This window comes from Salvia splendens, chromosome 3 (assembly GCF_004379255.2).
Source record: "Salvia splendens isolate huo1 chromosome 3, SspV2, whole genome shotgun sequence".
NCBI lineage: Eukaryota > Viridiplantae > Streptophyta > Magnoliopsida > Lamiales > Lamiaceae > Salvia > Salvia splendens.
In genome coordinates, this window is record NC_056034.1 from 11,811,193 (window position 1) to 11,826,492 (window position 15,300).

Consider the following 15,300-nt stretch of genomic DNA (forward strand, 5'->3'; position numbering starts at 1 on the left):
ATTTTATAATATAGATAACTAAAAAAATAACTTTCAATTTTATATTAAATATACAAATTTTATATTGAATTTTTATTAATATAATAATTGATAAATAAATTAAAAACTTCAAATTCTCTTAAAAATATTTAAATTTCTAAAACATGCATTATAATTTCACGAAATATCTCAAATATTAGTATTTGATCATGTTTATGATTGAGTTTGATCATATATCTCAAATTTATCATAATTAAATATTTTACATTTTATGAATATAACTAATTTTCATCATTATTTATTAGATTGATCGCATGTTAATCTCATCGGTAGCAACCCGATTAACCCGTTGGGCTAGCCCGAAACCCGAGCTTTTAGGGTTAGGGTTGAACTTTTACAACCCGAAAGAATTCACAACCCGATTAGCCCGCACCCGATTGACCCGCAACCCGAGTAGGGCTGGCCCGAAACCCGATGGGCCGGCCCGATTGACATCCCTAGCTGCAGATTTCATGCAGTTGTTGCATCAACTGCACATCTAGGTTCTCCCTCAAGACCTCACTGGCAATAGGGACCCTGTGCGGCGGTATAAGACTGGGTTGCGGGGTGCGCGATCCAGACGCGGCCGACGATCGGCGGGAGGAAATTCCAGCTTCTCTAGCACTTCGGATAGAGGCCTGCTGTCCCAGAGGGCGTGCGCGCCTAGAGTGTGTAACGGAGGGCTCTTCCGCTTGCTCGTCGTTCAGGTCGAATGATTGCGAGCCGCTGCCTTTGCTGAAGTCCCCGACAATGTTGTGTCTAGTACGCTTCGGCTCAGAAGTTTCGGGCTGCTCTTGCGAACAGATGGCCTTGAATTTCGGACAGTGCTCGAGAACTTGATACTCCTCCCACATTGTGAACTTCGGCCAACCCTCCGTGTTGTATTGGCCCATGGACCGTGCCTTCACGTCGGTTTCGCTTCGGCCACTCTCAGCATTGAGCAGGTTGTTCTGGTATATGCCCGCGAACTGCTGGGTGGCCGGCAGAATCCTAGACCACTTTTTGCGGAGCTGTTCTGCGTCACGCGATACGACGCCTCGAGGTTTGAACTCGTTGTATGCCAACAGGACGCCCCTTCCAAAAGCTCCCCTCGGTCTGATCGGTGCCCACTATGGGGTCCGATATGACGGCATCCCACGCCCTCGCCACAGCAATGGACTCCGGTTTGGAGTAGTGGACACCCCGTTTGTGACAGGCATCCGGCGCCGCTGCCTCGCTGCCGCCACTGCCGAGGCGGCTGCCCGCGCCGCCTCCGCTGCCACCGCCACTGCCTCTTCCACCGCCGCCACCGCCACTGCTTCCACCCGCCCCTTCGGACTCGTCGAGTCTCGTCGGAACGGGCGTTTCCACGCGTGCCGTTGGCGTATCCGGTACGCCGGAACTGAGCAGACCCATCATGGTCTACAGTGCGTCTTCATCTGCTTCGGTGAAAGGAGATTGGCTGGATTGGAAAGGGGTCTCCGGTCGCGGCTGGTTAAGCGCGTCGATGTTGGGTCTGTAATATCCAAACGCCGAGCGACTCATATTCCACTGAAAAGGTTGGGGCGTGGGAGAAGACCTCCACGACTGAGATGGAGGAGGAGTTGGACTCGATGCCCACGGCGGGGGAGATTGACTCCAACTTCACGGCTGGGACGGAGAGCCGCCAATCCTGATTCGTGCGAGCCGGGTGATTCGTCGTATCCACCGTGCATTTTTTAGAGAGTGAAAGTGTAGATAGTGGATGAATGGAGAGGGTATGAAAAGTGTGTAAAATGGGTGGTGGAGGAGTGGTATTTATAGGGTAATTTTTGGAAGAAAAAAAACAAAAATATCGAAAGGGGCGACCGGCGCGCCTATAGGCGCGGCGATGGTCCAACGGCGCTTCCTCGCACATTTATCGCCGATCGCCGGTCAGCCCCGTTTTTTTCGTCCACCGTGGGGCGGACGTCCCATCCACTATAGGCCGCCCCACCGGGGCTATCGCTGTGCCTCTGTTATAGTGGATACCCTTAATCCCTCCGTCCCGCTAATACTTACTATATGCTTCATTAGTGCTTGCATATAATAAAAGAATGTAATTATAAAAAAATTAATATAGAATTTCATTATATAACTCATTTACTAAATATAATAAATAAATAAAATATGTAACAACATATGAATCGAAAGTAAAGTAATATGTAACGCATGCTTTCGGATGAGATTATGAGATTTATATTTTCATGTTAATAACTAAATTATAAATATTACATGCGCGCATGTTCATTCAACATTTGACGATAAATTCATGTAAATCTAGCTAGCAACAATCTCATCTCAAACTTTTTTGTGTTTTACACACATACATATGTACATGATCTACCTTTTTACCAATGTAGTTTATAGTATTTCAGTCTAATCCGTCCAACAATTGGATAAGGTTGGGATCGGAAAGAATTGCTGTACGTCTTATCTATACATGCCTTTCTACAAAGAGATGTTATTTTGTCAATTAATGTAGATCATAAATGTGTATAGAATATTCTAGTATCGTTTCTAATTTCTATATATCCCGTATATGCCTTGGCTTGGCTTGGCTCGTTACAAAGGAATGTTATTTTGTCAATTAATAAGAATATTCTAGAGTATTGTTTCTAATTTGTATAAATGTCGTATATACAGTTGGGTGGCGCTCTACCAAACCAGAAAAAATGAAGTCTTGTTCATGAAGAAGAGATGTTGATCTTATCTACAATTGCCAGCCCACACATAAATAAGCAGAATCACGCTCGAATATTCAAACCTCCCCCACTTTTCCTCTCCACTTTCTCTCTCTCTAATAAGATTCGTCCATATGCGACGCCGCGACCTCGACTCTTCCCCTCCCCACCCTTAATTATATTTCATGGAATCTCTTTCTTGCTTCTTACCCTAACCTTAAAGCTTTGCTTATATATACGCCTAATCACTTATCCCTATATCTAATGATCTGCTAATGTAATAAAATGGTGATTAACGGCCATAATCACAGTGATTTGTCGGAGAATATGCAGAGGTGCTGTGATTATATCAAGGCGTTGGAGGAAGAGCGTGCCAAGATTCAAGTTTTCCAACGCGAACTCCCTCTCTGTCTCGAGCTCGTCACACAAGGTATGGCATGTCTTCTCTCATGTTCAATTTTGGTGTGATTTTGACAATGGCAAAATTTTGCAGCGATTGAGACATGCAGACAGCAGCTGTCGGAAACGACGACCGATCACAATTTACATGGCCAATCGGATTGTTCGGAGCATACATCTAGTCATGTTTTTGAGGAGTTTATTCCGATGAAGATGGCTTCTCCCGATAGCGATGGGGAAGAGGAGGATTCGAAGATTAATGAAAGCGTTAAGAAATCGGATTGGCTTAGATCCGTACAGCTGTGGAATCAAACTCCAGATCCATCTTCCAAAGAGGTCAGTTTTTTTCTTAGATAATCCACTCTGTTACGTGGGATTTTGCGAATTTGGATAAAGATTTGATCTTTGATTGATTTTTAGGATTCGGGTGTGAAACTTACTGGGTCGGAGGTGAAGAGAGATGGCGGCGGCGCATTCCATCCCTTCAAGAAAGAAAGACGTTCTGTTGTCAGTGATGGTACTGCGGCGGCGCCGGCATCCACCAGCTCCACGGCGGAGAACGGCGGTGGAGGAGATAAGAAGGAAGCGCAGAGAAAGGCGAGGAGATGTTGGTCGCCGGAACTGCATAGGAGATTCTTGCAAGCACTTCAACAACTAGGAGATTCACACGGTATGCGCAAATTCAAATAAATATCAATATTTTCTACAAAAATCTAATGCCTCCGTTCCATTTTAGTTTAGAGTCAATTTTTTTCATAAACAAAATAAATTACTCCGTATGTTTTAATGTTTTATGATTTTACAGTCGCCACACCAAAACAAATTAGGGAATTGATGAAGGTTGATGGGCTTACAAATGATGAAGTTAAGAGTCATTTACAGGTTGGTGATCATATACTTTAATTTAAGAGTGTTTTTAATTATTATTTTCTTTTGAATAATGGCCAAAATTGGTATGGTCATTTTACGTTTTTGGTCCTAAACATTATCTTTTGGATTTTTTGGTCCTGAACATATGAAAATTTGATCAGCTTGGTCCTGGACTAACTGTTCCGTTAAAAACTAACGGTCAACGTAAAATGACCATATGTTCAAGACCAATTTTGGCATTTACTCTTAAATCCTAACTGATTAGTTGAAGTAATGTATGTATTTTGGCATGAATGTGGAGTGGAATCATGATGTAAAAGCTTTATTTGACATCAATAGATTTAGCAATGTTTGAATTTCTTGGTAGTAAGGTATGTATTTTGAATGTGGAGTGAAGTAATGTATGGATTTTTTAACGTAATAGTTAGTCCAAGATCAAAATGATCAAATTTTCATATGTTCAGGACTAAAAAATTCAAAAGATAATATTTATGACCAAAAACATAAAATAATCATATGTTTAGGATCAATTTTGACCTTTACTCTTGATATTTTGTTAAGGAGAAGTACACTACATAGTATCTTACATTGCAATAAATTGGTGCCTAGTGGTAGTACATTAAATAGATTCAATAGTACTCCAACTACTAATGCATAGTACTACTATTGAATCTATTTAACGTATCACCAAAGTACCGAATGAATACAATGAATATGATATTTTGCTATTAATTTTTTGAATTTATTTCATTTTTTTCATGTACTATTGGAATATAGTAGCATCTCTTAATTTTATGGCCCTTTTTCCTCTTGTTTTCACATTTAAAACTTCAATTCACTACTGTTTCAACATTTATAGTACTACTAATTTGTCATAATTACACTGCCATTGTTTTTTCTGCATCAAATTTATATTCAATATAGAGAATATAAACTTTTCTTCGAAATTAAGATTTTTCAGACCGCCCCACAATAATTAATTATTTCATAGGCTTCATAATGAGAACTCTAATTTTATCCTAAGTTTTGTAGACCATATATACAACGCGAGATTTTCATGACCTGTGACAATTGACAAGATATTACTATCAGTTTAATATCTTTGATGGTCATTCAATAATATTTGATCTTTTAATTTTAGCCACTACGAATAGAAAATATCTTTAAAGTATTAATTTATAAATTAATTATGTGCTACAGAAATATCGGTTGCACACGAGAAGGCCAAGCTCCTCAACTCATAGCAACAATGCACAAACACCTCAATTCGTGGTGGTTGGAGGATTATGGATGCCGTTGGAATATACTTCCACGGCATCTGTGAAGGTGCCCGGTGGCACCACCTTCGCTTCACCGCCACCACCCTTCCAAGAGGCACTACCGTCGCCTAAAAAAAGGCAACAAGTTAAGGCATCGTCGCAGTCTAGCTCTGCGGCCACCTCGCTCTCACCGGCTTGCTAGCTTTCTCTCGTGTAGAGATAGATACTCTGCAGTCGCTACTCGTGCATGTAACATGTCGGTTTTACTATATATAGAGTTAAATTGAGTTCGGATATTTTGTACATTTTTTTTTGTGAAATTATAAATGTTTTGTTATGTTATTGGTAGAGCATTACATTTTGACGGTGACAGTTATTTTGGACATTGAAGCCCATTTGTTGAAAATAATAGTGAAAAAAGAATCTTTTTTTCAAACATGAAAAAGTTGGGAAATTCACATATATTGGACCTACCAAACTATTAAAGTAATCAATTAAAAAAATAATGAAATATGTTCGGTGAAATTCATGGTCAGTAGTCGTCAAGTGTTAATTTTAACGTGTGGAATAATCTATTCCTATGGAAGAAATTTCTTGGAAGTTATATATAGACGTGGTGGAGAAGGAGAAGGAAAAGGAAAATGGACAATTATATATTTCCAAAAGGAATTAATATACATTTCCAACTAAATTTCCATTCTTCATCTATGATTTATTTTAATAACCATTTTATGGGTCATTAAGAAAATTTTCAATTGCATGGGGCGGCTATGTTAAGAACGGAATATCAGATGGAAAATAATTTTAAAAATAAAAAGTATGTCGTGTGTTATGCAGTATGTTGATTCTTCTATTTGAAAAGAAACAATTTAACATAAAAGATGGAATTTGTTTTGTTGCCAACAAAAACTAATGGCGCTTAGGCCATCCACAATAGGCGCCCAGCGACCGCCCAGCCGAGCGCCGGCACTGGGCGGTTCGCTGGGCGGTCTATTGCAGTCGCCCAGCGGACGATTGGAGAGAGAAACCGCGCAGCGCTGGGCGGTTTCGTGGCGCTGGGCGGTGCGCTGGGCAATCCGCTCGGCGCTATTGCAGCGCCCGGATCGCCCAACGCGATTTTTTTTTTTAAATTCGAATTTTTGAAATTCGAATTTTTTTAAAAAAATCAAATATAAAAAAATATTATTTATTTATAAAAATTGTTTTCTATATATAAAAATCAATTTTTATAAATAAATTTATACTAGAAATTCGTAATAGCCCATATATATTTAATGGGCTTGCGAATTTATGAAACTCATTCTTGGTTGTCTCTCTTTTATAGAGACATCCTTGAATGTTTTATGTTTCACTTTCGATGTGGGACAAACTCATTCAAGGATGTTTCTCTTTTATAGAGAGATATCCATGAATGTTTTATGTTCCACTTTCGATGTGGGACAAACTCATTCAAGGATGTTTCTCTTTTATAGAGAGATATCCTTGAATGTTTTATGTTCCACTTTCGATGTGGGACAATCTCATTCAAGGATGTTTCTCTTTTATAGAGAGATATCCTTGAATGTTTTATGTTCCACTTTCGATGTGGGACAATCTCATTCAAGGATGTTTCTCTTTTATAGAGAGATATCCTTGAATGTTTTATGCTCCACTTTCGATGTGGGACAAACTCATTCAATGATGTATCTCTTTTATAAAGAGATATCCTTGAATGTTTTATGTTCCACTTTCGATGTGGGACAATCTCATTCAATGATTTTCTATAAAATTGTATTTTAAATTATGTTATTTTTATTTTTTTAAGATTTTAATTATGTCTTTTTTTTATTTTTTAACTTTAAGTTGTAATGTTATTTTAAATTTTCATTTGTAAATTTAATTAATGTAATTTTTTTTAATTATGTAATTTTTTTTAATTATGTACTTTTTAAATTTTATTAATATTAGTAAATTTTCCCGTATATGTCTCGTAAATTAAATTTCGTATATTGCGTTATTGTTAATTATTGCATTTTGTATATATTTGTTAATAGTGATGTGGATAGTATGTGGCTAGGCTATGGCTGGGCTATTGCTGGGCTATTTGCTTGTTTTGATGATGTGGCAGGAGGATTTTTAGTGCTGATGATGTGGCAGTGGCTAGGCTATGGCTGGGCTATTTCTATTGTGGATGGCCTTAGGAGACTATCAATGGCCCCAATCTAAGAATATTCTTGTGCACTAATAAGCATATGCATTATTGTAGATTAATTGAGGATTAGTGGCATTATTAAGTTAATAATTATTCCTCAATTGGAAATAATTAGCAATTAGAAGTCGATGTGATTTGTTGGGTATATTCTTTATTTTACATTATCTTCTATACTGGAGATAGGAGCAGGATTTTCGGATCCCACGAGAATCTCGCCTCGTTTAAGATACTACTTACAAATGTTAACAACTAATTAGGCCATTCACCACGCTCTCTTTTATCCGTCTTTTAACCGTCTTATCTCTTAACTATTCATGGGCTCCACTGTATTTTTCACTCCATCTCTTAACTAATAGACAACACCTGCAACCCTCCATCTCTTATCCGTCTCTTAATCGTCTCATCCCTTTACTATTCATTCAATTTCATTTTTTATTTTTATTTCCAACAAATTCAATTAATAAAAAACACACTTCATTAAATAAAATAAAAATTCAACTTAAAATTTAAAAAAATTAAAAAAACACATAATTAAAATCCTAAAAAAAATAAAAATTACATAATTTAAAATACAATTTTATAGAAATTAAAAAAACTACTCCGTCGGCGAATCATCCCCCCGAAGGCGGTGACGGTGCACTCAAGCTATCTGGAGGCGGAATACCAATTTGTCTTGCCATATACTCAATTCCGGGAAGATGGGCTTGATATTGTGGAGGCGTCATGCGGGAAGTGTCCGCCATCGTGGCGGTCAAGTACATGGACAATAGGATGTTCGAGCCCGAGCGCGCCTGGCTTGATTCGCCTCGGCCCCTCCTCCCTCTAGCAGCCTTTGCCGCCTTGGTCCCTTGCGGCCGACAGCGCCCACGGGAGGAGCCCCCTGCATCGGTGGCCATGCCCTCAACCTCTTGTGAGGCGCTGCCTGACCCGCCCTCACAAGACGAGTATTGGCCACCCGCCGTGTGCTTCGTGCGCTTCGAGCTCGAGCCCTGGCTGGACTGGACACCGCCGGCCCACCTTTCAACGTCTTTGACGGCCTCCCAAACATCGACATGTTTGAATTCTTTGTCGTTGTCATCAAAGAAGACTCGCAAAGCCGCTCTCATAATGTCGGCTCTAGTGGCTCCACTTTAGTAATGAGCCGCTTCATTCTTGTAGATGCCGCTGAATTTTTTGACATCTCTGTCGACTCGGTCAAAGTGACTTCGGAGCATCTTCATGGTGTTGCGGTGGGACCCCTTTGGCTTGGTCTCGTTGTAGGCGTCAGTGACCTTTTTCCCAAAAACACTTTCGGGTTTGTTGATTCCCGACGATGGGATCGAATGAGACGCTTACCCAAGCATTGAACAGAGCCATCGTGTCCTTGCGGCTGTATAGATGACAGCCTACATCCTCCTCCTCCTCGGCCGCCTCCTCTTCTTCCTCCACGGCGTCGAATGCGCGACCCCTGGAGCTTCCACCGCCTCGTCCTCCTTCCGGATTGGGTTCATCCGAATAATCCTCCCTAATTTGGGATAAACCCTGCCAATACCTCGGGGCAGAGGGACGAGCGTATGCATCCACATCAAAAATGGGGTGGTTGGTACGCTGCCGGCGTCGACGAGCCTTGGGTGCCGGGCGTCGACGAACCGGAACCGGAACCACCCAAGACATTGTACATGCCCCCCCAGTCGCCAAACGCGTTTATGTCAAAGCCGCCGGAGCCGCCGGAGCCGCCAGAGTTTCCGTCGCCGGACATTTTGTGATGAAAATCGGAGAGGTGAGATGAAAATTGGAGAGGAAATGGAGATGATTTTAGAAGAATAGATGTGTGTTTGTGTATATATGAGGATGAAAGAGGAGTATTTATAGAGTAAAAAAATTTAAAAAAAAAAACCGTGAATGGTCATATGACCGTTTTTTAATTTTTAAATTTTAATTTTAATTTTATTAAAATTTAATTTTTTTAAAAAAAATAATTTATTGCGTCAGCGTGACGACGCCCAACCGTCCCTCTGGGATGAGACGCTCGCCGAGACCGGGACGAGACGCGGGGCTGCAACGCCGTCTCGTCTCGCCGAGACGAAATAGAGATAGCAACGAGACGCGTTGCGGATGACCTTAATAGTACTACTATATATTCAATTCAATACATATGCAATTCAAATGTCGTTTGCCCCACTTAATGGGTGGTAAAAAAAATAGTAGTCGATTTTGTCCTATTATAATGTGCCCCACAAGGTAATTATCGTGTATTAGTATTCACTTCTAAAAAGATAAATGATCAATTTTATCACATTACTTGTGTTTACTCAAAAATATATCATCATATATATGAGTAATTACTAAGTTATATAAGTATACAAAATATCATGCAATTTCTGTCAAACAAAATCCATTTCCCCCTAACTTCAAAGTATTATCAGATCCAAAGATTTCTAAGTCAGATTCACACACCTTATCCAATATAATCCCGATATATTAAATTATTACTTGTTTGATTAGAATAAGCAAAATGCAAAGTATAATGTGGTGGGGTTGGGGGGGTTTTACCTTAAAACGACCCTTGGGGTATAAATTTGGCCAAATGTCTCTTGCATTCCGTAAAGGTACATATAAAATTCCTAAAAAACATTAATAGAAATCAAGATCCAATTTAAGGATGTCTACACAAAGCCATTTTTGGGCATTTCTTGTTGAAGTTTGGTTTGACCTAACTTCATGTATTTAGTGGCTTATCTCTTCTAAGTCAACATTTTTTATACGCACTTTTCTTCCTCATTGCTCTAACCATATCCCTAAGATTCTTCTTACACACACACACTTTTATTTAATTATATATTCATCCACGCTAATTGGATCCAGCTTCATGGTTGTTGATTCGTACAATTTAATTAGGATTAATGAATTTGTCCTAAAGAATATCCTAGAATAATTATATGCTAAATGTGGGTGTTGATCTTGTTTTCTTCTTCGTTTAAGATAATGCACTTTATGCAATATGCATACACCTAAAGTTGGCTGTCAATGCTTATGTTATGACTGGGTCAATTAATATAGTGCATATTATATAATGAAATCTTATGTTTTCTACATCTTAATTACCTCAATCATTGAAGTAATCGTTATACTCATAGTACTTAATAAATTATGCCAATCATATCCATGGTGTGATTCTTATTCACATTAATACACATTTAGTGTGTGTATGTGTGTTTCGGTTTACCAAGTTTGGCCTTTTGTACCTCCTACAGCCAAATTGGTGGTGAACTGTTCCACTGTAGCAAACTATCTATAAATTTGTTGTTAGGAATTCTTGTATTCATCTAATGAGGGCAGCGAAAATTGCAGACAAGAATAACAGATCTAGATTCATATTTATATTGTAAGTTGAGCACGTAATACACAACGGAACTAAATATCTTACTTGTTGTGTTGTTTTCTTCTACGATTGTATCCTGCAAGTTGAATCCACTACTATCGAGGTCCACGTGTATTCTGATCTGATGCAGGAACAATTCCTCGGTACAATCGTTCTATAGAGAAAGCTAGGAAATCTGTTAGTGAACGTAGCGCCGCTTTTCTCTCTTAGAAAATTAGGTTTTCTGTGTCTTATGTTCTATATAATAGAGCATATATATAATAGAATAATTGTAACATTAGACCAAGCCCAATAGAATTATTTCCTATTAATCTAATCTAACCCATTAATCTTTCAATTTCCCACTTGGACTAGCATTAGATATAATACACAGCTCTAACATTGTACCCTTGAGCGGATCAAAATACACATATAGTGTGACCCTTTAGGCCCTCATTATCGACGACGATCTAATCGAAGTATGCACAAAACTACTAGACTGCGTTGGCAGCGTAGCTCGATATATGAAGGACGTTTATGTGAATTCGGTAAACAAGCCTTTACACAAAGTTTATAGTAATATCCTTTCATTCCCGAACCACCCGATTGAGCCTAAGATTTGTCATGTGTCATCCAAATAGCTCAATCACTTTATCTCATCTTTATTAAATGACCCATTAGATCATATTCAATTACTTTAATTGAATACATCTTTGCATTGGCCAATGACTTAGTGGTCAAGTAATATAGAGAATTTGAGTGTTCTCTCGAAATTCTAATCGAGGAATGAATCTCATTCTTGGCTCAACTACCATTTTCATTTATCTTATGATATACCCAACACAGGTCCGTATCTCAATCCTCCTTTGGGAGGCAAAGCGTTGGACAAGATCAAAGCACACCACTCAACAAACAAAATGTGTAATGACCTCAGATCCAAGGACTATTACATACTTCATGTACTAATAAACTGTAGACACTTAACAAAATAATTTAATACTACCAATACTCTCCAAAGTATACCATGTGTCCATCACGAGTATCTAATATCTCATAGTTGTGAGAACAACTACATTCTCGAAGAATGTGATGCAAACCCCATGCTAACCTATAACATATCATCAATATCCCATTCTTGATGATCATTGGTTAAGGCTATTTTAGAATTATACTATATCATTAATGTCTCACACCATTAACGACATCCATGATTCAAGGGAACAAATATTTAGAATAAATACAAACATTTTAAATAATTATTCCAATAAGTGCACAAAACCCATAGGAAATAAAATTTTCATATAATGTGATCTAGTTATATTGTCTCAACACAATGTTTCTAAGACATATAAAACTGTAACTCCCACTGATTCAAAGCCATCTACCAACATGCTTAACACCTAAGCTCTCAAAGTGCTTGTTGTGTTTTGCTATACATAACAGTTTGGTGAAAGGATCAGCCAAATTATCATCAGTGGGTACTCTTTCTAATTTTATGTCGCCCCTTTCAATTATTTCTCTGATCAGATGATATCTTTTGGGAACATGCTTGTGTCTGTTCGTAGCTCTGGGTTCTTTTGCTTGCGCAACAGCACCAGTGTTGTCACAGTACAAAGGTGTTGCACTGCTGGCACTCGAAATGACACCCAGTTCTTTAACGAACTCTAACAAAGCAACAACTTCTTTGGCAGCTTCAGATGCAGCAATATACTCGGCTTCGGTGGTGGAATCGGCAGTTGTATCTTGATTGGAACTATTCCAACTCACTGTTCCACCATTGAGGACAAAAACATATCCAGACTGAGACTTATAGTCGTCATGGTCTGTTTGGAAACTAGCATCAGTGTACCCAGTAACGGATAACTCTAGTTGTCCACCATAGACTAAGAAATATTATTTAGTCCTTCTAAGGTACTTAAGAATAGTCTTAACAGTTTTCCAATGTTCCTCACCGGGATTTGGCTGAAATCTGCCTGCCATGCTAAGCGCATAGGCCACATCTGGCCTAGTAGAGACCATGGCATACATAATAGATCCTATAGCCGAAGCATACGAGATCCTTTTCATGTTGTCTCTTTCTTTGTCATTAGAAGGACAATCCTTCTTTAACAATACAATGCCATGTCCCATAGGAAGAAAACCTTTCTTAGAATTCTCCATTGAGATACGCCTTAGCAACTTGTCTATGTAAGTGGATTGTTATAATTCTAACATCCTATTTGGTCTATCTCGATAGATCTTAATTCCAAGGATATAGGAAGCATCACCTAGATCTTTCATCATAAAAGAACTAGACAACCACTCTTTCACGGATTGCATCATGGAACGATCGCTTCCCATAATCAAGATGTCATCAACATATATGATGAGGAAGACAACGTTTCCATTCTCGCGTTTACTATAAACACATGGGTCCTCTTTGCTTCTGACAAAACCAAACGATTTGATTGTTCTGTCAAAACAAATATTCCAACTCCTCGAAGCTTGCTTAAGTCCATAGATGGACTTCTTTACCTTGCACACTGCATTCGGCCTTTCTTTTGATACAAAACCTTCAGGCTGTGTCATATAGACATCACCTTCTAATTCTCCATTGAGAAATGCAGTTTTGACATCCATTTGTCAAATGTCAAAATTGTAGTATGCAGCAATTGCAAGTAATATCCTAATGGACTTGATCTTAGCAACTGGCGAAAAGGTTTCATCATAGTCAATGCCTTCGCGCTGACTATAACCCTTTGCCACTAACCTAGCCTTGTAGGTTTGTACTTTGCCATCTGCATCTATCTTCTTTTTGAAGATCCATTTGCAACCTATGGGGTAAACCCCATCTGGCAAGTCAACTAGTTCCCAAACTAAGTTGAAGTACATCGAGTCCATTTCAGATATCAAGGCTTCAAGCCACTTCTCTCGATCGGTGTCTGACACCGTCTCGGTATAGGTCTTAGGCTCATCATCATCATCATCTAAATCAACTTCATCGTCTTGGTTCTCAACCATTAGATTCAGTCTCTCAGGTGCACGACGAATCCTTCTAGGCCTATTGAGTTGGTTTTGCTCTGGTTCAGGCTGTTCATTCTGTATGTGAGAAGGTTCAGGAATATCACTATGATCTTCTTGAGGTAGAGGTGATGCAACTATTGTATCATCTTGTCTTTGATGCATCTCATTGTCTTGAGGTGGTCCTTCGAGAGTCTCTCTAAGGTCCTCTCTAAGAGTAATTTCCCCTCCCAATAGATTATCAAAAACTCCCACTGAGTTATTATCCAATCTAGTGGATAATACCTCATCCTCATTGTTAACTTTTGGTTCTTGAATTTCTTCAAGATCTACTGTATTTTGACCTTGTTCCTTGTAGACATAATTGTCTTCAAGGAACGTCACATTCCTTGATGTTATCACCTTGTGATTTTCAGGGCAGTAGAAATCATATCCTTTAGTTTCTTTAGGATATCCCACAAAATAACATTTCTCACTTTTAGTTTCCAATTTATCAGTCATCATTTTCTTAACAAAAACTGGACAACCACAGGTCTGAATATGGTTAAGACTTGCTTTCTTGCCACACCATAACTCATATGGTGTTTTCTCGACTGATTTAGAAGGAACCCTATTTAGAATGTAAGTAGCCGTTAGTAAGGCATGACCCCATAAGAATAAAGGGAGATTGGCGAAGCTCATCATGGATTGAACCATATCTAATAATGTTTGATTTCTCCTTTCAGATACTCCGCTCATTTGAGGTGTACCAGGATGTGTCCAGTCTGACTGGATTCCATGTGACTTTAAGTAATCAAGAAATTCTCGGCTCAAGTATTCCCTCCTCGATCTGATCGAAGAGTCTTGACACTTTTCCCTAGTTGTTTCTCAACCTCACACTTAAACTCTTTAAATTTCTCGAAGGCCTCATATTTATGTTTCATAAGATACACATATCCATACCTTGATAAATTATCAGTAAAAGTTATGAAGTACGAATAACCACCTCTTGCTTGAGTTGGAAACGGTCCACACACATCTGTGTGAATCAACTCTAGCAAATCTTTGGAACGCACCCTTTTCCCAGAAAATGGTTTACTTGTCATTTTTCCTTTGAGACAGAATTCACAAGCTCCATAGGATTCTAAATCAAATGAAGTGAGATAGTCTAACTTTCTCAATCTTGTTATTCTTTTTTTCATTAATATGACCAAGTCTGCAATGCCAAAGATAAGTTGCATTATTCGTATTACTTAGCTTAGGTCTTTTGTTTTGCACATTGAGAATATTTCGTTTGTATTCAAGCATATATAATCCATTTTCAAGAGTGACATTTCCATAAAACAATCCATTAAAAGAAAACGAACATTTGCTGTTTGTAAAATGGAAGGAAAAACCTTCAATGTCTAACATCGGAATGGAAATAATATTCTTTGAAATAACTAGAACAAAATAACAATTATGTAAATCTAGTCTATGTCCTGAGGGAAGATCTAATCTATAAGTTCCCACGCATTCGGCAGCAACTCTTGCTCCATTTCCAACACGCAAATCAACTTCCTC

The 15,300-nt window shown here is 38.8% G+C and overlaps 1 protein-coding gene across 1 annotated transcript; it reads left to right on the top strand.

Annotated features, from left to right (window-relative positions):
- Positions 1–2,690: 2,690 nt before the first annotated feature.
- Positions 2,691–5,569, top strand: LOC121797414 (transcription factor HHO3-like). Its single transcript, XM_042196169.1, has 5 exons — positions 2,691–3,129; positions 3,193–3,434; positions 3,519–3,768; positions 3,904–3,980; positions 5,169–5,569. Exons 1-5 carry the CDS (start codon positions 2,985–2,987, stop codon positions 5,427–5,429), a joined length of 975 nt encoding a protein of 324 aa, XP_042052103.1. The 5' UTR covers positions 2,691–2,984; the 3' UTR covers positions 5,430–5,569.
- The last annotated feature ends 9,731 nt before the right edge of the window (positions 5,570–15,300 follow it).